This window comes from Schistocerca serialis, chromosome 1 (genome assembly GCF_023864345.2).
Source record: "Schistocerca serialis cubense isolate TAMUIC-IGC-003099 chromosome 1, iqSchSeri2.2, whole genome shotgun sequence".
Lineage (NCBI taxonomy): Eukaryota > Metazoa > Arthropoda > Insecta > Orthoptera > Acrididae > Schistocerca > Schistocerca serialis.
Window position 1 is genome coordinate 560,916,185 of NC_064638.1, and position 26,332 is coordinate 560,942,516.

Below are 26,332 nucleotides of genomic sequence, written 5' to 3' on the forward strand. Positions count from 1 at the left end.
GGAGGATGCCAAAGAAAATCAGCCACTGTGATGAAAACAGCATGCTGCAAGTTCCACATGTCGTCGTCATTTGCCCAGAAGAGCAATAAGTCAAAATTAATTAGATGTCTTATGCTGTGTTTAGATGATATGAGAAATGAGTGGCACACTGAATTCAATACTTTGTCTGATTGCCTTGGGTGCAGCCCCATTTTGGAGGAACACTCTTATTTGTGGCACTATTTTTTAGTCAACATTATTGGAATCATCTGTATGCGAATTGCATTTCAAAATATATTTTGTGATAACTGCATGGAGAAACTGACACCATTACTAGAATAAATCACATTTCCTGTTTAGACTTCAGATTTAACCTGAAGAACTGCTTATTTAGAAACAGTAATAAAGTAGAATCAACCCCAATTTAAATGATCCTCAGAAACAAACTTAATTTACTGGTTTTTAAAAAGAAGTTGTATATTACCCTTTCTTTGAGTCATTCTACGTTTTGTGTTTCTTTCATCCTAAAACTTATTTATAGACATTTAGTCGATGAAGACAAACACATAATTTACAGTACAAATGCAGACCCAAATAAAACCAATATGGCTTCAAAGCAACTGAAATTTGTTCTATAAATCTCACTTCTTTCAACATTACAGTTTATTTTCCGAAACCCCAAGGCCCACAATTTCCTTTTGGTAGTCATCAATATAGGCTAAAAATACTGAACTCAATAAAAATAATTGACACATGTCTCCTAGCCTGGTGAAAGCCTTTCTGCTAGATACCTAATCAGTGCCATTTCTTCCACATATTTTCATGTTCTCACAAGATAAGAGTGTGCGCCATTCCAGACTTCTCTTGCATCAGATAAATGTAAGGTGGTAAACAAGAACTAAATGTCAGATTTTTGCCTCGGTGAATGACGACATTGAAATGCAGGCAGCCTATAATCCACTCAGAACTTACCTATTTACACCATTCGCATGATCAGTCTCGAACTAAATTATACAATTTTTTTCTTATGCACTTTATTGCGCTGCAGACCTAAAATCTTGTACATATATCACTCGCTATTAATAAGAGGCAAAACCTCATTTTTTGACTTAGCCTATAGTGACACTGAGCAATGGGCCAGCTGTCTTTGTGCTGCATAACTGTTATGTAAAAAGAGATCTTACTTTCTCTATAGTATGTAGGTATCTTTTTTTGAGGAAAGCATTCAGAATTTCCTGGGCATCTCAATAACTCCACTATCACTTCTCATCACTACTTGGTGCTGAATCAAAATAGTGGACTGTGGGTGTAACCGATATTAAAAACTATTTATCTACATCTAGTACAAAAGCCTTTGTACACAGCAGAGCGTACTTCATATCATGACTACATACCCATGTTGTGTTAACATATGAAGTTAAACATAGCTACTTGGACATCTCTAAGTGCTTAGTGCCTCTTATAGCACTCTAATGTCCCTTACACAAAATGCAATATTAAAAGTTATTCGTACTTTGCATGAATATTGATTCTCTAAATTTACAGAACAGCATATTGTTACAGCAAACTTAAAGATACTCTCGTCTAAGACCCCTGAGCACTTCCACTGTACTTTTGTAATGACTAAATCAGTTTTAACATCAGCACCACATCTGTGAATACTTCTGACCTTTTCTGATGCTGATTGCTCACTCAGTCAGCAAGAAGGAATGGTGCTGATGAGTCTTCTACCTGATCATCTTCGCAGATGTGTTGGAGTTCCCCGTAATCCTCAGAAAAGATCTAAATCTCCCAATTCATTTTTGCTATATCCGAGTCCAAAGGCTCATTTCACTTTATAAGATAACCCCATATACCTGACTGTTTTGACAAGTAAGAGATTTGCCCATATCATCATTGGAGTTATGGGATTCGTTTCTCCTGTTTAACATTATTTTGTATCTTTTAACACTTAAGTCACACATACAGGTTGAGAAAATAAGCAGTTGTATAACGCCTTCTTGGGATGCACTCAATATTACATAGGTTTACGGTAAGCACTCACTATAAATAGGTATGGATTTTTTAAGTCATTTACAAATTTTGGATTATACTGGGTGCCACTGCATCTTACTTGACAAAATAGAATGGTACTGCATGTAATGCCTTTTTGGAAGTCTAGGAAGGTGCATGTACCTACTAAGCTCACATTCACAGTTTTTTATGATTGCTATGTGAAGAAAGTTATTGAAAAAACAAAGCATCTCATTTCATCACACTACCTGGCCCCAAGCTACAGCACTATTATGTATTCTGAAATGACTGATCGTAACAGCTTTGCAGATACTCCATAAATGAGGTCAACTGTTTGCACAATTTTTGTACATGTCCAGAAAGAACAAAGAATGGTTTTGGATCTCTACTGTTGTTGATGCTGACTGAGCAATGTTTCAATTTGTAGTTTACAGTAATCCATTTTTACAGTTGCTTTTCAGATAAATCCTCTTCTTCATAGACTATTACTTCCAAGATGCAAAACTGAGTCATCAGTAACAATTAAATTTTGACTTATTTCACTGGGTTTAAGTGTACCATCACAAGTAAACTGATCAGAATTGTACTACACTTACATCTGCATACAAACTTGGCACACACTGCACAGTGTCTTGGAATGGGTATGCTATTGAACTCCATTCTTGCAATGAGCGAGGGGGAAAAGTCAGTCTTTATGCCTCTGCATGTACTCTAATCTCTCATATCTTATTCTCATGATCCCTACACAATTTACAAGATGATGGTAGCAGACAAAATAATAAATACTTAAATTTCCATTTCTTCCAGATATTTCCATTTCAGTTCACTGAGAAACCTGTTGCACTTCCACATGAGTTATACAACTAAATTAAAGATTTAAGCAGTGCAATTCTGAATAAGTTTGATGTCTGCTGTCATACTTACTTGGTAAAGGCTCCACAAACATTAAAGAAATGTTCTAGAACCAGATGTACTAGCATGCTGTCTGTTATGTTAGCAATGCACTTTGCAGAATGCTTCTAATTTTTGTTTTCAATTTCCCTTCACTAATAAATATTTGACCTTTTAAAATCATTTCATGATATATTTAAAATATGTGACGTTTTCCAAATCTACATCAGTAAAATTGTAATCAAACACTATCACATTATTCCTATTTGTTAGGGACATTATATTGTGTTTATCCACATTTAAGTTAGCTGCCACTGATTTACATCAAGCAGAAACTTTGTTCACGTCTCTGCATTTTCTTATGGGTGTCAACAAAAATAAGGTAAACACTGGAGACAGATACTTCTTTGTCTTGTGGAAGAACAATATTTTTCATGATAACTACAGACAAACCACCTAATAACCAGCCCAGAACACAAATCAATGTCCCTATGAGGACTACACCATTTACAGTTGTGTAAATACTCTCAATAAAAATAATTACATTTTTGGAATGTAGAAAAGAGTCAAAATTCCTTAGAAATCATGTTTCTCCTCTAAGCAAGTAACAACAGACATTGCACCCGACTGTATTCACCTAACTACAAGATGTACTCTGGCACTATGTCAACAAATACGTACATGTACTAATCAGCTTCTGTACACTTAGTTCTGTGCCTGTCTTAATACATACAGGGTCACACACTTCTGTATTCAATTTAGATCATCAAACTATGGCCAATGTAACACAAATTACTTGGTCAGATCTACGACATTATTTTGATATTGGTCATAATTGAATTTTTTTTTCCAATCTTCATTTAACTTTGGTTGAAAATACGGGAAATTATTTCTATCCATAACACAACTGCTTTCTCTGCTTCTCTCACTAACTGCCTCTTCTTCACATAGGTTTTTGTTTTAAACATTTCATTGCTTGCTACAGCTAATGGTACACACACACACACACACACACACACACACACAATTTTATGTTTACCTACCTCAATAGTTTTTGAACTGCTTCTAAATACTGCAGGAAACAGAGTAGCTGTTATAGTTTGGCTTAAGTTGACTAAGGTGGAATTCATATACACCACAATTAACAAAATTTTTCTGGTATTTTGCAGCACAAACTAACTTCTCACATATATTCCTGTATACCTCAATTAACAAGATCTTTTACATACATTTTGTGATATTTCAATTCCATTTATTATTTTCACTTAGCTTAGTAATATAATAAACGTAGCAAGTGTTACTTTCTACATGCCATCCACGTCTTTTCCCAAACTGGAAAAAGTGAGGACATCTGAAATATTTTTCACTGTCCCCCGTCCATGGAAACTCCTCTCCATTTCCTTTGCATTTTTGAACAAGCCATTATTATATCAAATATTTTCAGTATTCCTGCCATGTAAAACTAGAATAGAAATTCAAACGATCTTTCAATGATAACCTAGACAGTCTTTCTTACGAACAACTGACTGTTGTCATGCTGCCACAGCTTGTGTCAGTGTCTGCAATGGTAACTGTAGCCATTACAACAAATTTTATTCTAATCTGATGTGCCAAGAACACCAATAATATTTTATGCAAGAATGCAACTGCAAGGAACTTTTCTGCCCAACATAATTATCAGAGTCTGTTTAATGGACCAAGAGACATAAGCCACCATTTTACACACCAAACAGGCAACTGCTTGGGGGTGTCTAACTGCAAGATTTGTATTCAGTGTGTACCACACAATTACTGTAGGAAATTGATGTGTGTGAAAGTGTATGAGGGGAAAAGGGAAAGGGGGTGGGGGTGAAGCATCAAATGATAAGTCGGTTGTCGGAAAAAATATTCTCAAACTGGCTTCAATGTTTATGTCTCCATTTCATGCATGTATTGAACTGTGCTTGTATCCAGGCAAAGGACAGAAGATTTGGGTTTAATAAATCATCAATGACACAGCCAGTATAAACCAAACACACTAAGCAAGTCCTCCATCGTGAGACAGAAAACATGTGGAGGTGGTGGAAAGAGGATGCAGCAATGTCTTCAGTAACAATGAGCTGAAAGTAGAGATTCCAAATTCCACAATATGCTTGAAGAGTATAATACATACAATTCTGGGGATGAAGCAATACCAATAATACCATACAGGCCTCCGTATATGGGTTGTCAGTTAAACTGCTACTCAAATTGTCACACCATCAGCAGTGCCCCCCCGTATGTTCCACCATCTACTCTCCCAGCTCTGATCACCCCAAGATGCCTACCCAAGATACCCCGTAGCCACCACTAGTGACATAAACTCCAACAAAATTCCCTCCGTCATTCCAGACAGAAGAGCAATCCACAGAGGTGGATCTACCAAAGGAATCCTCTCCCCCTCCAACACAGGAAATGGACACAAGTGCTGCACCACATCTGTCACCATCACTGGACTAGGCCAGCACACCATCAAAACAAATGCCACTCATTGCCCTTAAGCCTATCGAGACAATACCAACATCAGTCCTTCACCCCCCCCCCCCTTCCACATGTCATCACTGTCCCAACCATCATCCAGGCCCTTAAAAAGGTTGGTTGGTTTAAAAGAGGGGGAAAGAGATCAAACTACGAGGTCATCGGTCCCTTGTTCCTAATAAAACAATGCCACAAGTGTGAGAATATAACAGACGAGACATATAACACAAAATCAAAAGAAAGAAAAAACCACAAGAACGAAGAAATGGCAAAGAACACTAAAAGAAACAAAAGAGGACAAGAAAGCAACAGAGAGATGCTAGAAACAGGAGAGAGTAAAACAAGAAAGCAGATTACAGTGGCTGGCCGACCATGAAAATAAAAAGGAAACGCCAGCCACTCAGCAACACATTAAAACCTCCAACCAGAAAGCACTAGGGTGGAGGACACAGACTGACAAAGGACATGCGCTAAAACTCAGATTGAATGATAAAACCCATCCTCATGGATGAAACGTAAAACCATGATAACAAGACCGGCAACCAAAGATGAAGTCACAGGGCAGCCAAAGAACGACAGAGCAGAAGAATATGGCCACTGGCAACCAGGCGCCACACCGACACTGAGGTGACTCTTCGCGGCGCAGGAGGTAGCCGTGGGTTGCCAAGGCATGGCCAATACGGAGCCAGCAGAGAACCAAGGAGTCCCTGCGAGAGGCCCTCGTCAAGGATTTCCACACATTAGTGGTCCCCTTAATGGCTCGCAGTTTGTTGTGCGTACTGAGATTTTGCCATTCCGTCACCCAAAAGCTGTAAAACCTTGTTGCGTAATAACCAACACAGGTCAGTTGCAGGTATGCCCATCTCCAGAAGCAGTTTCCGTGTAGCCTGTTTGGCCAGCCTGTCAGCAAGTTCATTTCCTGGGATTCCAATGTGACCAGGGGTCCAGACGCACACCACTGGACGACTGGACCATTCCAGGGCAAAGATGGACTCCTGGGTGGACGCTACCAAAGGATGATGAGGGTAGTACTGGTCGATAGTTTTCTGGCTGCTCAAGGAGTCAGTACATAAAAGAAAAGACTTCCCAGGGCATGAACGGAGATACTGAAGTGCATGAGAAATGGCCACCAACTCTGCAGTGAATAAACTGCAGAAATCGGGTAAGGAATGATGATCAATATGGCCGCCGTGAACGTAGGCAAAGCCAACACAACCATCAACCTGTCAATGTTAAACCACTTCAGAGCCCCGGAACACTTCAAGAATTGAGTGGAAGTGACAGCGGAGAGCCGCAGGGTTAACAGAGGCCTTAGGGTCACGTGAAAGGTCCAGACAAAGCTGCAGCGTACGTGAACGGACCGCAAGTAGAGGTGGTGAAGGGAAGGACTCCAGTTCGGAGAGAAGGGACCGCACGCGAACCGCAATAGTTAGCCCCGACCTGGGCCACCGATGCGGGAGATGGACTGCCGTGGGCAGGAAAACGAGACGGTAATTCAGATGCTCAGGAGAACTACGAATGTAAGCTACATAACTGGCGAGTAGTTGGGCACCAGTATGCTGGTCACCGGACTCATCCTAAAAGCTCCTGTCGCTAGTCAAACCCCGCAGTGGTGCACAGGGTTGAGTAAATGCCAATGCTAAGGGTGCTGCTGAACCATAAACAACACTCCCATAGTCAATTCGGGAATGGACACGGGCTTTGTAGAGTCGCAGCAGTGTAGAGCAAACTGCACCCCAATTGGTGTTGTTCAGGCAACAGAGAGCATTGAGGTGCTGCCACCACTTGTGCTTAAGCTGACGAAGATGAGGAAGCCAAGTCAATCGAGCATCGAAAACCAGTCCTAAGAATCAATCTCCACTACAGTGAGTGAATTGTCATTAAGGTAAAGTTCTGGGTCTGTATGATCGGTACGACACTGTCAGAAGTGCATGACACACGAATTTGTGGCTGAAAACTGAAAGCCGTGAGCTAGAGCCCATGACTGCACCTTATGGATGGCTCCCCGTAGTCGATGCTCAGCAACACCAGTACTGGAGTAGCAGTACGAAATGCAGAAGTCGTATGCATACACAGAAGGTGAGACGGAGGGCCAGACAGCTGCTGCTAGACCGTTAATAGCCACTAAAAATAGAGACACACTCAATACAGAGCCCTGTGGGCCTCCATTCTCCTGGATATGGATGGAACTGTTGGAGGCATCAACTTGGACATGGAAAGTACAGAGCGACAGGAAGTTCTGGATAAAAATCAAAAGCAGCCCCCGGAGACCCCACTCATACAAAGTGGCAAGGATATGATGCCGCCAGGTCATGTCATATGCTCTTTGTAGATACAAAAAGACGGCACCCAGGTGTTGGCATCTGGAAAAGGCTGTTCGGATGGCAGACTCTAGCGACACAAGATTATCAGTGGTAGAGTGACCCTGGCGGAAGCCGCCCTGACATGGAGCCATTAGGCCACCTGACTCCAGGACCCGACCCAACCCAACCGCCGGCATACCATACATTACAGCAGCTTACAAAGAATGTTGGCGAGGCTCGTGGGCTGATAGCTATCCATATCAAGTGGGTTTTTACCAGATATGAGCACCGGAATGATGGTGCTCTCCTGCCATTGGGATGGAAAGACACCATCGCACCAGATCTGGTTGAAGATGACGAAGAGATGCCACTGGTAGTCAGATGAGAGATGGTTAATCATCTGACTGTGGATCCCATCAGGCCCAGGAGCTGAGTCGGGGCAATGTGCAAGCGCACTGAGGAGCTTCCACGCTGTAAATGAGGCGTTATAGGATTCACTGAGGCGTGTAGTGAATGAGAGGATTTTCCTTTCTAGCTGCCGTTTGAGAGTGTGAAAAGCTGGGGGGTAATTCTCCGATGCAGAGGCTTGAGCAAAGTGCTCGGCAATCACGTTTGCGTCAGTAGATAACATGCCATTTATGGTAACACCAGGAACACCTGTTGGGGTCTGGTGCCTGAAAGAGACGTTTGATCTTTGCACAGACTTGGGAAGGTGACGTATGGCACCCAATGGTCGAGATGTATTTCTCCCAGCACTCCTGCTTCCGTCATTTGATAAGTTGGCGAATGCGGGCATGGAGCCGTTTAAAGGCTATGAGGTGCTCCAGGGTAGGGTGCCGCTCATGCCGCTGCAGAGCTCGCCAACGCTCCTTAATTGCTTCAGCGACTTCTGGCGACCACCAAAGGACTGCCTTAAGCCTCAGGCACCCTAAAGAGCGAGGGATCGTGTTTTCTGCCACAGAAACAATTGTTGTAGTCACCTGCTCAACCACCACATCGATGTTACCGTGTGGGGAGGGAGATTCAACAGTGACAGCAGAGGTGAAAGTTTCCCAGTTTGCTTTGTTTAAAGCCCATCTGGGTAGGCGTCCATGGGCCTGACGCCGGGGCAGTGACAGGAAGATGGGGAAGTGGTCACTACCACACAGGTTGTCATGTGCTCTCCAGTGGATAGATGGGAGTAGTTCTGGGCTGCAAATTGATAAATCAATGGCCGAGTAACTACCATGAGCCACACTGAAATGTGTGGTGGCCCCAGTAGTTAAGCGGCAGAGGTCGAACTGAGACAGTAAAGTTTCGACATCTCTGCTTCGGCCAGTAAGCACAGTGCCAACCCACAAGGGGTTATGGGCATTAAAATCTCCCCAAAGTAGGAAAGGTTTAGGAAGTTGATCAATCAAAAATGGTTCAAATGGCTCTGAGCACTATGGGACTTAACATCTGAGGTCATCAGTCCCCTAGAACTTAGAACTACTTAAACCTAACTAACCTAAGGACATCACACACATCCATGCCTGAGGCAGGATTCGAACCTGCAACCGCAGCGGTCGCACAGTTCCGGACTGAAGTGCCTAGAACCGCTCGGCCACACCGGCCGGCTAGTTGATCAATCAGTGCAGCTAATACATTCATGTGTACTGCACCATTTGGAGGAAGATATACATTGCAGACGTTATTTCCTGTGTCATCGTCATTCTGAAAGCCACTGCTTCAAGGGGGCTTTGAAGGAGCACAGTGTCACTACAGACTGAGTTTAGGACATAAACACAAACTCTACCTGACAGTCTATTATAGTCGCTACGGTTCCTTTAATATTCCTTATAGCCACGGAGGGCAGGGGTCCACATTGCCAGGAATCAGGTTTCCTGGAGGGTAACACAGATAGCAGGTGTAAAGCTTAACAGTTGCTGTAGCTCAGCCAGGCAGTGGAAGAAACTGCCGCAATTCCACTGGAGGATGACATCATCGTGAGACTGGGAAGGCATGGAACATTCAATGAGGTAGTTTACACCTCAGAGTCACCTGCTGCCACTGACTTATTGCCTGAGCAGTCTATATCCACTGCATCTGAAGGTCTGGCGAGATATAGGTGCTCAGCGGATGCCGGAATCTCCACCCCATCCTCAGATACAGAGGTTGTAGGTAGCGGTGGTGTGGGTGCCACCACAATTTCATTGGTCTTAGGGGTTTTCTTTCTGGATTTATCTCCCTGCTCCTTGGGTTTCCTTGGCTGGGAGGACTTCACTGGCTCAGTCTCTGAGACTGAGGATGAGCTGCTTTTGGGCTCTTCAGCCACTGGCAGGTGTCATTTTTCTCACTAGCAGAAACCTGGGAAGGGAGTGACCGAAGGAACCCCTTCCTAGCGAAAGAAGTCTAAGAAGGCTTATGCTTCTCTGACTTTGAAGTGGGGACGGATGTACCCCATTAAAAAGGAAAGGCATCTAGAAGAATTTTCCAACCAGGATGGCACTGGAACCATTCAGATGGCATTACTGGCAATTTTTGTGCAGTTCCACCTTTTTATGGGCATTGCCTCTAACGAATAGTACTAAAGAAACTTGACCATGTGGGACCATTAGACTATGTGCTGTTCCCTTTGTGGCAAACAGGTAACACAAGTGGACTTTGTACATGTTAGAATTCTCTTTAACAGTAATTAACTTTACACTGGGTTTTGTCTCTCAGTGGTTTTGATTTGGCTTCTTAGACATTATTAAAGTCTATGACAACCCTGCCTTAAGAAGACTTTGTGCTTATTTCAGTCAGCTGCATTCAGAGATTATGTAATGAAGTTATTAAGTAGCGTTAGTGTCAAGAGTCAATACTATAAAGCTGCAACAAAAATAAAACTTCATACAACATCCATTTCCATTTAATTTTCATTACACTCTTAACTACGTCTTCCACTACAGTTCATTATCTAATCCATTTTTTTTGCCTGTCTGTCCTAGTAATGTCCATCATGCAACTCACCAGAGAGACTCTAATTTTTTAATGGTTCTAACACCAAGTCCATCTATCACTACCGCACTGTGTTAAGTCAAAGCAGGTAATACACAACACTGTTTCCAACACACTGGAAGCTTACTTTTGAAAATATTTAGTTTACGAGAAATACTACGGGCCACTATTCTTCTTCTGTAAACACATTCTTCTAGTAATCACATTCAGAGGCTTAAATAAAAAAATGTCAACTGGTTCTACGACTTCAATGTTAATCTGCACTATTTTCTTTTCACTGTATCTGCTATAAGTTATTTTTGTCTTATTCTAATTTATTTCCCATTAGATTTTCAAATTTGAGGGATTCGGCTGTTCTACCCATTAAGGAAACATATCTAAACTTGAGGTAGATAGTACAATGTATTCCACAAAGCGGATTATTCAGGTACATTCTCTTAACACACATTTTCCCCTTTGGTTTCAACAGTTAATAAGGGGCATGTGAACTTCTTTGTCGGTGGCTGAGAATTATTTTGGCAATATGGAATATCCTCCTCTAATATGATTCCCTCTTTAATTCTGAATTCCAAAGGAAATTTGACTTTAAAAATCTACCATTACAAGGAAATAGCACAAATAGTCATTACTTACCTTCAGGAGTTGATATTCCAAGCACTGCTGATAGCTGTTTACTAAGGGAGGAAAGAGGAATAAGTGGAAAGAAGAGGTAGGGCACTCAATCCAGTTGATGGGGACCTATTTGCTGTGAGGATGGGGGACATATGGGGGGAGAGGAGGGGCCTAAATTTATCTGTGTTGCAATTCACTGATTACATAAAACTTTTCTCACTCCACAATAAGCCTACTCACATTAACTTTAATACTGTTGGTACTGCTCAACATACCAGCTGAAGTTAAGTGATCACTTACTCTAAAAAATATAAAAATATGACTAGAGAGGCGAATTGTGGTAGCAAATTATTGACAAAATTGAAAGAACTTAGAGAATAGAGTAAATTCAAGTTAGTAAGTAAGTAAGTAATAACTTACAAAACGAATGTAAGCTAGTTGTCTGACTCTTAGGGTGTAAAAGATTATGATCTACAGCATTAGCAATACTGGATGTAAACCACGCAAAAGCAACTTAAATCCCAGGGGTACTGGTCGGGGAAGAAAGCTCATAGTTTTTATCTCACAAATGCCGGTTCAGGCTCATGTGCAAACAACTGTATGAAGATCTAGCCTTTTGTTAGCACTTGATTAAAAAGAAGACAAAACTCAGGAGGATGGGAGAGGCTGGATGGAAACTGGTCACATCCATTGAGATGTGCTATATAAAGTTCAAGGATCACACCCTGCAACCGTTCATCAGAATGGGACCTCATTTGTGAATAATTAAAAATCGCATGCTTCTCTAAAACTTTAAAAATATTAGTGCGATGCAGGGTGGTGGTATAGCATAGTGGTTAAGATATATTCCTCACATGCAGAGGGTTGTGGGATTGAATCTTATCAGGTACTCTGAATTTTTTTATTTTTAAATTTCTATCAAAATGATTTTGACCATTATTTTTATTCCATTAATTGGTTTGGATGTAGGTTTTTTTTAATTATTACTGTTATTGTTTCTAATACTTTTCTGCATCATTTTCATCATCATAACTTATTTGCTTTCTATTTTTTCCTGTAACTCTGTCTTCATTTGGAACCTTTGTGGACACGATTTTAATAATTTTCATTTACCTGTGATAATATTTAAATATTAGACATTCTCTTTATCAGTTAAAAAAAAGGGGGGGGGGAGGAGGTTGAGTAGCAGACATGCCCAAAACTACTGCCACACGTGAGCTTTCGGCCAAAAGGTCCTCTAATGCAGGAAACACACACACACACACACACACACACACACACACACACACACACACACATATATATATATATATATATATATATATATATATATATATATATGTTGTGGTCTTCAGTCCTGAGACTGGTTTGATGCAGCTCTCCATGCTACTCTATCCTGTGCAAGCTTCTTCATCTCCCAGTACCTACTGCAACCTACATCCTTCTGAATCTGCTTAGTGTATTCATCTCTTTGTCTCACTCTACGATTTTTACCCTCCACGCTGCCCTCCAATGCTAAATTTGTGATCCCTTGATGCCTCAAAACATGTCCTACCAACCGATCCCTTCTTCTAGTCAAGTTGTGCCTCAAACTTCTCTTCTCCCCAATCCTATTCAATACCTCCTCATTAGTTACGTGATCTACCCACCTTATCTTCAGCATTCTTCTGTAGCACCACATTTCGAAAGCTTCTATTCTCTTCTTGTCCAAACTAGTTATCGTCCATGTTTCACTTCCATACATGGCTACACTCCATACAAATACTTTCAGAAACGACTTCCTGACACTTAAATCTATACTCGACGTTAACAAATTTCTCTTCTTCAGAAACGATTTCCTTGCCATTGCCAGTCTACATTTTATATCCTCTCTACTTCGACCATCATCGGTTATTTTACTCTCTAAATAGCAAAACTCCTTTACTACTCTAAGTGTCTCATTTCCTAATCTAATTCCCTCAGCATCACCCGACTTAATTTGACTACATTCCATTATCCTTGTTTTGCTTTTGTTGATGTTCATCTTATGCCCTCCTTTCAAGACACCGTCCTTTCCGTTCAACTGCTCTTCCTTTTTGCCTGCTTCATTTACTGCTTTTTTATATTTTCTCCTTTCATCAATTAAATTCAATATTTCTTCTGTTACCCAAGGATTTCTATTAGCCCTCGTCTTTTTACCTACTTGATCCTCTGCTGCCTTCACTACTTCATCCCTCAGAGCTACCCATTCTTCTTCTATTGTATTTCTTTCCCCCATTCCTGTCAATTGTTCCCTTATGCTCTCCCTGAAACTCTCTACAACCTCTGGTTCTTTCAGTTTATCCGGGTCTCATCTCCTTAAATTCCCACCTTTTTGCAGTTTCTTCAGTTTCAATCTGCAGTTCATAACCCATAGATTGTGGTCAGAATCCACATCTGCCCCTGGAAATGTCTTACAATTTAAAACCTGGTTCCTAAATCTCTGTCTTACCATTATACAATCTATCTGATACCTCTTAGTATCTCCAGGATTCTTCCAGGTATACAACCTTCTTTTATGATTCTTGAACCAAGTGTTAGCTATGATTAAGTCATGCTCTGTGCAAAATTCTCCAAGGCGGCTTCCTCTTTCATTTCTTACCCCCAATCCATATTCACCTACTACGTTTCCTTCTCTCCCTTTTCCTACTGACGAATTCCAGTCACCAATGACTATCAAATTTTCATCTCCCTTCACTACATGAATAATTTCTTTTATCTCATCATACATTTCATCTATTTCTTCATCATCTGCAGAGCTAGTTGGCATATAAACTTGTACTACTGTAGTAGGCATGGGCTTTGTGTCTACCTTGGCCACAATAATGCGTTCACTATGCTGTTTGTAGTAGCTAACGCGCTCTCCTATTTTCTTATTCATTATTAAACCTACTCCTGCATTACCCCTATTTGATTTTGTATTTATAACCCTGTAATCACCTGACCAAAAGTCTTGTTCCTCCTGCCACCGAACTTCACTAATTCCCACTATATCTAACTTTAACCTATCCATTTCTCTTTTTAAATTTTTTAACCTACCTGCCTGATTAAGGGATCTGACATTCCACGCTCCGATCTGTAGAACGCCAGTTTTCTTTCTCCTGATAACGACATCCTGTTGAGTAGTCCCCGCCCGGAGATCCGAATGGGGGACTATTTTACCTCCGGAATATTTTACCCAAGAGGACGCCATTATCATTTAATCATACAGTAAGGCTGCATTTCCTCGGGAAAAATTACGGCTGTAGTTTCCCCTTGCTTTCAGCCGTTCGCAGTACCAGCACAGCAAGGCCGTTTTGGTTAATGTTACAAGGCCAGATCAGTCAATCATCCAGACTGTTGCCCCTGCAACAACTGAAAAGGCTGCTGCCCCTCTTCAGGAACCACGTGTTTGTCTGGCCTCTCAACAGATACCCCTCCATTGTGGTTGCACCTACGGTATGGCCATCTGTATCGCCGAGGCACGCAAGCCTCCCCACCAACGGCAAGGTCCATGGTTCAAGGGGAAATCACAGTCAGTCACAACAAAAAGGCTCGAGTTGTGCTTACTCGAGCCTTTCTGTTGTGACTGACTGTGATTCAACATCTATTCTATATGGCGAACAGCAATCTATCCTTTCATCGATTTTCAATTGTTTGATTAAAAAACAAAATATGAAATAATAAGTTTACATTGGCTCTGGAATGATGTCAAAAATGTATTTTCCATTGCAAGATGTAATTTTTTTGGATGGTAATTGTTAGTATAACATTTAAACATAAACTTTTGGCGCACTATGGCCAAAATAATGCAGATGAAGACTTTAATGAAAGAAAAGAGTTTTAAATAAAATGAAATTGAGGGAAAATGAGAAACAAATAATGAATGCTATAAAATGGATGAAAAGTAAAATCATAAAAGTGAAGAAGTTAAATCATAAAAGTGAAGAAGTTAATACATAAAAGTACTTAAAATCATATGGACAAACATTAAAAATGAAAAAAGAATGATAAAAAGCACTGTCACTACAATGAAGAAAATGACGCTACAAAAGATTATAAATAAAAAAATTGGAAGCACCTAATGGAATTTGAACATACAACCTTTTGCATGTCAGGAATGTATTTTAACCACTACACTAGGCGGCCATTCTGCGTAACAGACCAAGCCGTTACAATACTACACCATCACACACAGGCACTCTGATGTGCATTTCAGTTCACTCATGGACAAGCGCAGGTATTGTAGGCAACTCATCAGCCAGTCCAATTGCTTGTGTTCTGCAAGTGCGCAACTTGCTTGGCTGTTAATGCTTACAAACAGATAAAACAATCCTGTAAAATACTAACACAGCAATAGTGGTGAGCCGCTCAGTGTCACGTTGATTAAATGTCTAGGCTTGACATTGCAAAGCAGTAAAAAATAGAACGAGAATATTAGAGTGATTGTAGGCAAGGCAGGTAGCTGACGTTTGTTTATTGGGAGAATTCTAGGGAAGTGTGGCTTATCTATAAAGCAGACCACATACACAACACTTGTGCAACCTACTCTTAAGTACTGCTTAACTGTTTGTGATCCCCAAAAAGGTAACACAAAAGGAAGACATTGAAGTAATTCAGAGCTGTGCTGCTAAATTTGTTACCATCAGATTTGATGAACATGGGACTATTACGGAAATGAATATGAGTCCCTGAAGAGAAGAAAATGTTCTTTTCGCAAAGCATATTGAAAAATTTTAAAGAACTAGCATTTGCTACATACTGCAGCATGATGCTGCAAAGAGAAGAGAAATCAGAGCTTCTATGGCAAAATGTAGACAGCTGTTTTTCCCCTTTAACAATTGATGAGAGGAACAGGGAAGAGAATGACAAGCAGTGGTATAGCACCCTCTGCCACGCACCATATACTGGTTGCAGAATAGTTAGATGTATAGATTTAAAAGAAAGGAGGAGGAGAGGAGATGGGAAGGAGGATAAATTTATCTCTAGGAGCTGGCTCACCTCTAATTCTAACAAAGATGGTGAGAAAAATTACACAGTTCTGCAATTGTTCAGAAGTGCAGTGCTTGTAATGCATTGTACTATACAGACAACTGTTAGTTGTATGAAAACGCATAATCACAGTTAATATAGAAGAGATCCGAAACAACTTTTTCACCTCTGTCTACAACTTCGTGTCTCTTAGGCCAATCAATTAAAATTTTATTTCAAGATAAAAGCACAAAAATGATAAATTTAATATCACAAACGACTTTCTGTTAACCTCTTACCCACTAATCAAAATGGGGGAAAGCATAGTAACAAAATTTAATTTTTCTGATGCAAAGTGTATCAAAATACCATATTCATGCACATGCATTGGTGGAGAAATTTTTCTGCCTAGCATACTGCAATGAAATGATCAAGGTCAGCAAATCAAATGTAATTTTTTTTGCCTCTGGCTAGAAAGTTAACAACATTATTATGGGCATGTCAGGAGTAAGTTCAAAATTTATTGCACAACTTGTTACATGCTAAACATGTTAAGTCTCAAATGAGACCAGTCTCAATACATGTATATAAAAAATAACACCTTCAGAGATCCACAACCATTTTTCCATATAAAAAAGTAGAAATACTTCACAGCCTTCCAATGTATCACCAAATACTATATAATAGTTACAAAAGTATCTGTGTGTGTGTGTGTGTGTGTGTGTGTGTGTGTGTGTGTGTGTTTTGCACACACTATTACTTTACCATATCTGAATCACGCTGAGATGGAACCGCTTTTTTCTTAGAAGCCCTTTCACTTTCTGGCTGTGTAACTTCATTTTCTACTTGCTTTGGAGCAACTTTCTGACCATGTGAAGGCTTTTTAGTGTTTGAATTCACTGGTTTATTACCACTATTTTCTATATAATCTGGTCGATTCTCACTTGTTGAGGTGGATCTTACTTCCTTGTCTCTAATGGTTTTGCGACTAGAAGCACTTTGAACATTGGGTTTAAATTCCTGATTCTTGGAACTATCACCTTCATCTCTTACTGAGTGCTCTAATGTTGCCTCTGGCACTGCAGGTGACACTTTTGTGTCTGTGAGTTTAGAAGGGTATGCGTTGCCCTCAGGTGGTGTATAATCGTTGCCGCTTCTTTTCCTTGCAGCATTTACGTCACCATTCTTTTCTGGTGTCCTGTTTTTTGTATAGTCAGCACTTGCTTTCTTAGCTTTCACAGTGGAAACTGTCACAGGTACTTCACTATTCCCATCTCCAGATGTTTTCCCAGTGGCTGAGGAACTAGCTTTCTGCTTCTCCACATTCACATTTGACTCCCTAGAATCCTCATGCACTTTAGCTGCATTAGAATCTTTAGCAACAACATGATTTGCTGTTTCAGTATGGTGATCTAATTTTGATGTAAATTGCTCATTTTCCTTTTCTCGATTGGAAGGATGGCCATTTTCATGCAAATTTTCTGTTCTCTTCTCCATCAATTTCTTTTCGCCAGTGCTATGGCTAACTTTCACTTGCTTGATCTGGGAATTCGAACTGCCACTTTCCTTTATAGTTGACTCAACTTGTACACTTTCTTTTTCTTTACTATTACTAGCTGCTTTAGCTTTACCAAAAGATTCTGAATTTCCTGCAGCTGCTAATTTACCATGTGCATCTGTTTTCAAATCAGGTAGTTTCACAGAGTCATCAGTAATAGTTTGGGCATCTTTTGCATCAAAGTTGCTGTTTTTGACACCAGAAGCTGATGCACTATGCACTGATTTTGAGCGCTGGTTGTCTTTACTTTCCAGTGGCTTTTTTCCTCCTTCATGAGGAGACTTTGAAACAGAAACTCTGTCATTTGAATCTAGTTTTGTTGGAGATGATTGTTCAGTAACTTTATGCACTGTGCCAGATTTCTCAAGTTTTGAAGAATGCTCTATTTTGTCACCAATCCGAGATGCCTTGGGGGGTGAATGTACTCCATCAGACAGTACATCTTTATCTTTGAAATTCTTCCCTCCTGAAACAGTAGGTTTGGAAGGCTTTGTGGGCAAAGGTTCATGTTTTAAGGTTGGGCCTGCATCATCTTTCTGCTTCTTTGGTAGGGTAGCTTCAGAAGGGCCATCCTTAGTGGTCCCTACACTAACTTTTTGCTTTTTTGATGGTGAGACTTTGGATGTAGTGACATCTTCAGCTTTCTGGCCCTGACCAGTTTCACCAGGTCCTGATGGAAAACCATTGTTCTTCACTGCAGACTGTTCAGTGGAATGGGTGCGACCTTTACTCTTGAATGTAGGCTGTTCCTGAGAATGTAGTGCCTCACGTTTCTCATGTTTTGCTGCAATTGGTTTTTCCTCCGCCCCTTTCTGCTCGACAGCTGCCTGATGAGCCTTCAATTTTGCTTGACCCTGGTCCTGGCTTTTATGTTGTTCATGGGGCTTTTGTCCAACTGTGAATGTGCTTGTGCCTTCCACAGGTTGGGTTGTCTCTGACACCTGATCAAAGGAAATGTGCAGTTTTTTTAATAAAGCTTCAAAAACAAAACATTCAAGTTAAATTATCTCTTAATGCTACACAATGACAATACCAATACAATAAGATACACTAAATTAAATAAACATGCGAAAGTATTACAAGAAAATATTAAGTTTCAATATTATTAGGTTCCATACAAGCAATGTCAATGAATTAATAAGTGATATAAAACAATTCTGGCATTTTACATTCAAAAATATAGTAAAACTAACAGCAGCATGCAAGGACGCACTCAGATCTGTCTCAAAAACAACAAAAATTAGTTAATTTAATAACTGACAATACTTAGGATTACTGTCAGCAACCCACATTCATCTATTTTTATACTTTGTTATATGCTGGAACAGTGAATAAAGGGACAAACAACTGTTAGTAAACATATTTTTAAACTTTTGTCACATGTTATATGAAGTTGAGCAAACTACACCAGTTGATTCACGTATGACAATATAACAAACAAACCTTGTGTTTAAGAGACCCACTATTACAGAAGGTGTACTCAGAATGGTTGGAACCTCACCCAATAAAAGTCAAGGTCAGGATGACGTCGTCTTCTGTAACTTATTTTTATTACACAATGAAAACTTCATTTTAATCAACAGCAAACTGACACCTACCACAACAAAGCAATGGAGAACCTACTGCTAATATATTTTCCGGCTCAGAATTTGGCAAGTACAAGATTCTTTGTTATTACATACAAGCCACACATGCAAATGCTCAGCTTTTTTTCCCCCCCGGTGAGATCATACAATACAATATGCAACTGACTCATAATATGACACAGAAGGAACCTGCACCGGAGATGCGGATAAAAACATAATTGAAGTATCCTAACTAGGTCATACTGGGACAACAGTAATGCAACACCGACAAGTATCTCTGTCGTACCTCCCAACACAACAGGGAGAGCCAATAGCTCCATGAAACAGTCTCGTATGATATGAGCATCTGCAGCTCGTGGTCTTGCGGTAGTGTCCTCACTTCCCGCGCACTGGGTCCCGAGTTCAGTTCCTGGCAGGGTCAGAAATTTTTCCCTGCCTCGGGATGACTGGGTGGTGTTGTGTCGTCTTCATCATCATCATCCCGGTCGGAGGAAGGCAATGGCAAACAACCTCCACTAGGACCTTGCCTAGTCAGCGGTGCGGGTTTCCCGCATTGTCCCCTATGCTCCTCGCAGTATGGATCATCATCATCATCATCATCATCATCATCATACGAGGGGAGGAGAGAACCAGGCCGAGATAGTTACGAGAGCGAAGGCTGTACTGCAAAGATTAATCCCATCTGCATAGTTGATAAAAGCTGGTAGTGGAATGGAGCATCCTCGTAACCCAGGTTGTGAAGCAGCCATAAAAAATTGAGCCTGTTGTGCTCAGATGCATGTTGTGTCACTGGTGGTCAACTTGGTTCTTGGACACAAGATATAGCGATGGCCATTCATTCTGGTGAACAGCTAGTTGGTGGTCATGCCCACATAAATTCTTTGCAGAAATTGCAGCATGGCTGGTATATGACACAGCTGCTTTCACAGATGCCCTGGCCACTGATGGGATACGGTAAGGCCTACTGCTGTCGACATTGCTCAGAACTGTGATGTTGTTGTTGTTGTTGACGAGGACACCGGCCTTCTTGTGATTCTGACTGCTTCAGCCCCATTGTCCCCCAACATTTTTCAACTGAAGGCAGACAAGGTTATTTAGTCTGCTGCAGGTCTTGCACTTGGGCCTTCCGAAGGGATAGGATCCCTCTGGCAAAAGGTTAAGAATGAAAGTGGCATAGGGATGGGTGAAGGTGTTGAGTATGTTGGGTGGGGAACAGAATACCAATTTAGGAGGGATGGGAAGGATCTTGGGTAGGATGTCCCTCACTGCTAGATAATCAATGCCCTGGCAATGGATATGGTTCAGTTGTTCCAGTTCAGAGTGGAATTGGGTGATACAGGGATGCTCCATTGTAGCTAATTCTTGAGGGTTTACAAGAAGATTATGGATGTGTAAGGATATGGCACAAGAAATCTGTTTGTGGACTAGATTTGGTAAGGGGAATGGGAGGAGGAGGGTGCCTGTCTGAGTACCTCACGAGACCTACAGCACACTGGGAAACAGGTTCCTCGTCACTGTATATATGCTTCCAGAATGAGATTTTCACTCTGCAGCGGAGTGTGTGCTGATATGAAACTTGTTGGCAGATTAAAACTGTGTGCCGGACCGAGACTTGAACTCGGGATCTTTGCCTTTCACGGGCAAGTGCTCTACCAACTGAGCTACCCAAGCACGACTCACGCCCCGTCCTCACAGCTTTACTTCTGCCAGTACCTCGTCTCCTACCTTCCAAACTTTACCGAAGCTCTCCTGCGGACCTTGCAGAACTAACACTCCTGAAAGAAAGGATATTGTGGAATTGGTAGAGCACTTGCCCGCGAAAGGCAAAGGTCCTGAGTTCGAGTCTAGGTCTGGCACACAGTTTTAATCTGCCAGGAAGTTGCATATATGCTGTTTACTTGTGGTCAGGTGGTATGGGAGCAATTTTTAGGTATGGAAGGGATGACAGCTGCCAAAAGTGCGGTACTCTTGGTTGTCAGTGGGTTTGATATGGACAGAGGTGTGGGTAGTACCATCAAAGACGTGGAGGTTGACATCAAGAAAGGTATATGTAGGGTTGAAGAGGACCAGATGAAGTGGATGGGAGTGAAGATGTTGGACTTGTGGAGAAATGAGGATAAGGTGTCTTAGCCCTGCGTCCAGATAATGTAGAAGGAATGTTGGGAGGTTAGGAAGATTTTCTCCACATGGCCCATAAAAAGTTGCATGTGGATGCCCATGGCTGTGCCCCAGATTTGTTTATATACTTTCCCTTAAAGGAAAAGTAGTTTTGGGTCAGGATATATTATGTAATGTAAATGAGAAAGTGGGTTTGGAATTTGAAGGACATTGGTAGAGAGCCTTCAAAAGTGGCAAGGCCATAGGCATGAAGGATACTGGTGTACAGGGAAGAGGCAGCAATGCTGATAGAGCCGGGTAAGGGTGTGGGGAATGGTGGAGAGCTGGTAAAGGAAGAAACTAGTGTCTTTGATTTGACAGGCAAAGCTTTGGTCAACTGGTTGGATGAGTCATTCTGACTCACTACTTCTCCTTTGAGGGGAAGGTATCAGCACACATGCAACAGCTTATGTTACCAATGTGTTCCGAAATGGCATGAATAAAAATGGTATTTTTTGGGGGTTTATATCTCAGGTTCTGTGGTGACTGGAGGGTAGGGTTAAGTTATCTGGATAACCCTTGGACTCGCAACCATTTGTATATCCAATAGAAGTATTGCATTACTTTAACTAGCCTACAGCACAGGGTCATAATTTGAATAGTATACACTTTCCAGCTAAGGCAAATGGAGCAAATTGGTTGACTCTTTCTTGTATGATGCCTCTTAAGGGGCTTATGGAGGCACCATTCAGTCCATGGGCAGTTTAGAAAGGGGAATATATATATATATATATATATATATATATATATATATATATTGGAAGGAAACATTCCACGTGGGAAAAATTATATATAAAAACAAAGATGAGGTGACTTACCGAACAAAAGCGCTGGCAGGTCGATAGACACACAAACAAACACAAACATACACACAAAATTCAAGCTTTCGCAACAAACTGTTGCCTCATCAGGAAAGAGGGAAGGAGAGGGGAAGACGAAAGGAAGTGGGTTTTAAAGGAGAGGGTAAGGAGTCATTCCAATCCCGGGAGCGGAAAGACTTACCTTAGGGGGAAAAAAGGACAGGTATACACTCGCACACACGCACATATCCATCCACACATACAGACACAAGCAGCGCTTTTGTTCGGTAAGTCACCTCATATATATATATATAAACAAAGATGATGTGACTTACCATACGAAAGCGCTGGTAGGTCGATAGAAACACAAACAGACACATACATACACACAAAATTCTAGCTTTCGCAACCCATGGTTGGTTCGTCAGGAAAGAGGGAAGGAGAGGGAAAGACAAAAGGATGTGGGTTTTAAGGAAGAGGGTAAGGAGTCATTCCAATCCCGGGAGCGGAAAGACTTACCTTAGGGGGAAGAAAGGATGGGTATACACTCGCGCGCGCGCGCGCACACACACACACACACACACACACACACACACACACACACACACACACACACACACATCCATCCACACATATACAGACACAAGCAAACCCCTCTTCCTGCTACACTCTGCCTTTACCCAGCCCACCTGATGACCTGACCACAAACAATCTACCTGCCAAAATGCAATCCCCGGAATCTTGCGCCCAGCCAGCACAAAGTGGGGCCACAGTTGTGTATGTGTTTTCTTTCTATTTTGTATGTGCCTTTCGACAACTCAATCCTTTTGCTATTTGGAGAAAACAATCTCAACAACTTCCCTGATTGTAATGAGTAGCTTCCCAGCAGGGTAAATAATGTGTCCTGAATTTGTGTCCTGCTTTGTCAGAGTAGCTGACACTAGTTGCTCTAAAAAGTAGGGAACTTTCTGGAATCATTCGGTAGAATTCATGGAATTTGTTTTCGTACTGAAGGAGATCAGGAGGAAGCACAACCTAACTATGTTCTTTATAGCACTGCACAGGTGTACCCAATACTTTTCTTTTTCAGTTTTTTGAGCTTATTTAATGATAAGCCACAGTAACATCCCCTTCAGAAGAGCTCATGATTGCAACTGAGACAGAAATACTACTTTAGAATAATCATTTCACATCGTGTATAGGACTCATGGCGTGGATACACGATGTGACTCACATGCCCATTCATCTTTAACCAATAACAAATTTCAAGATGTGTACGTCACATACATGCTGAATTTTCTAGCAGTAATTATTATTTTAAACTTCTTGACATTGTTATTTTCATTTATTCTACCAAAAAGAATGAAGGGGTGAATGCAGAAAACTGGAAACATAATGTGGCATATACTGTCTGTAAAAAAGCAAATAGATTCCTTCCATTTGTTATGTTTTTCTCCCACTCCAACAGTGCCCTTTTTTTCCAAATGTTTTCGGTATGATCATTTATATGAAATGTACAATGTATCTAAAAATATCAAATACTGATACAGTGCTTTTCTAGCTTTACTTTGGTATTTATTACATTTCTTTGCATATCAGGAGTTAATGAACCAGCTAGTTTACATGAAAACGATGCTAATTACAAAATACCAGTAAACTAAAACTATATCACCATCGCTCATATTTGTAAATGTATACCTGATGCTAACTTCCTGGAAGAGTAGATGAGAGAGAGGTGTCAATAAAACATTTACACAGCTAAGGATGAAAATATGTTAGCAGCTCTTGCTCTCATTTAGTTTCAGATGAATCAGCTTCTTCAATAAAAGCAATGTCACTGAACTCATGGTGTATACATGGCCAAGAAAAAAAAAATCCAGGATTTTTCCTAGATTTTCCAGTTAAAAATAAACTTTTTTTCAGGTGAAAATACACTATGCCCCTGGTACTTTTTTCCGTGTTAAGTGACATAACACTTTCCCTTGGAGCTGTATAACTTTTCAAACCTTTGAATGGTGAAGGTTTTATACATTTTCATAGAACTTCTCGGCAATTTAAGAAACAAAAAATCCAACAAAAAAACATGTTTTGGAAAGATCTTTGATTCGCAGCAACATTTACATTGCATACTTCCATATTACGAAAGTATAAACACGAATTCCACCAAATATAGCACAGGAGCTCCCAAAACATTCACATCAAGAGTGCAATGTGCTTTTATCAGCCAGTCATTGCTCATGTCAGACAATGACACCAGATTTTCAGAACATGAACAATGCGATGCAGTCAGCCGATGTAATTGTTAAATAGCATGAGCACACAAATAGGAAAATTTGATGGTTCAAATTAATATACATACATTATAGGTACAAGAAAAGCTAAGCTTTCATATGTAACAGAGCTTGTAGCAGCTGAATATTTCCGACAAGCACAATTATAACGTTCACTACTGTGCACCAAACATGTTGAGGGTTACCTGGCTGAATACATATTCCATCGAGTACTTCAGCTTTTCCATACTAAAGCCAATTAGGGGTGAAATTGCTCAAGAACTTGCTTCATCGACCCCCCACCCTTTTGGATGATTATACTTTTTGTCATCTTTTTGCAAAATTTGTACTCAGGGAAAGAATTACAAAAATATGAAAATGACCATTGCAACTTTAGTGTTTTTTAATGTGTTACCATTTGACATATATCAAACAGAAATGTGTCAGTAAAATTTTAAATAATTGCATAAATGGCTGATCTTATGGGCCCGAAATTTTTCTCAGTGGCTGGTCCTCAGAAGTATTGAATGAGAGTCCAAAGCTCCATGATTTAAGAAATTCATTGCACACTATTACATGTAACATAATCCATCTTGTATAAAATGAAATTTACTTTGAAAGCAATGCTCCTCAAACAAAAATTCTCAATTTTCCTGCAAATTGTTAGAAGTCTAAAAGTTGTGATGTCGTTCTCAATCAAATCAAGCCCACCAGAAAGATGCATAGAAAGCAGTTTTTTGTTACAAAGTACTGCATAGTCTTTGAACATTTTGTTGTCTGCAGATGCCTGTATGTGCACTGTACTTCGTTGTTGAAAATGGTGCATTTTCTCTGCAACTAAATTTACCGTTTGGTGTTAGTCTCTTGTATATGTTTTATCGCTGCAGTATTATTCTACTGTAGTGTGCTAAAGTAAAATTCTTTCTTGGAGTATCAGTTCTTACCAGACAAAATTACAAAAATTTAACTGAAAAACTAGCCACCATAATTCAACAGAGCTCTAATCTTATTCTATTAGCCACTTACCCAGAAACATAGATCTTTATCTGTAATTTGTAAAAAGCGCATGAACAACAATAGCTAATTTTAGTTTTAAATATCATAATCTTACATAAGGAACATTCTGGAAGCTAATTTAGTCTGCAGAATATTATGATAGGAGCTAGATCTGTGCCCAAATTTGGCACAGTGTACTGCAGCCAATTTAGTACAGTTTACAAGTCAGAAAATGTATCATGATTTATCTAAATTTCATGTCTGGGAGTTCACTCCATGGTTCTGTGACTGCTTTCAATGATTCACTGTGAACTCTTAATTAATTTTATGGACTTTGTCAATCTTCAATAACACTTGTTGTGACAACAGGCTCAGAATATGAACAGTCCTTGGTGTGCACATCACTTTCATTAATATTATAATGTTTTCAGAACTTTATTCAGTGGCTATGGTAATTATGTATACAGTGATACCCGTACTTTATGCTTTTGCGCGGTCCAGACTTAAAAAATGCACAACCGAGGAAAACGCACAATTGAGGGAAAAAAAGACCAAATATGGGCAAAAACGCATGTACTTGGCACATACGATTAAAAATCGCAATCCTCTCCAAAACTTTGTATAAAATCTGTCCAAATGAAGGAAATTAAATATACAGTACAATGTTTACACAATAATTTGTGGTAACGGATTTCATCAGTTCTTAAAAAATCACAGACATGCAATAGCAAGTAAAAACTCA

At 40.4% G+C, this 26,332-nt stretch overlaps 1 protein-coding gene across 8 annotated transcripts in view; it reads right to left on the reverse strand.

Moving 5' to 3' along the window:
* LOC126475502 (uncharacterized protein DDB_G0283697-like) overlaps positions 1 to 26,332 on the reverse strand; it is a 222,904-nt gene that overhangs the window by 109,038 nt on the left and 87,534 nt on the right. For all 8 annotated transcript variants that reach the window (XM_050103420.1, XM_050103464.1, XM_050103429.1 and 5 more), the window contains one exon: positions 16,989 to 18,722. In XM_050103420.1, coding sequence (XP_049959377.1) covers positions 16,989 to 18,722 — 1,734 coding nt within the window. The remainder of the gene's footprint in view (positions 1 to 16,988; positions 18,723 to 26,332) is intronic.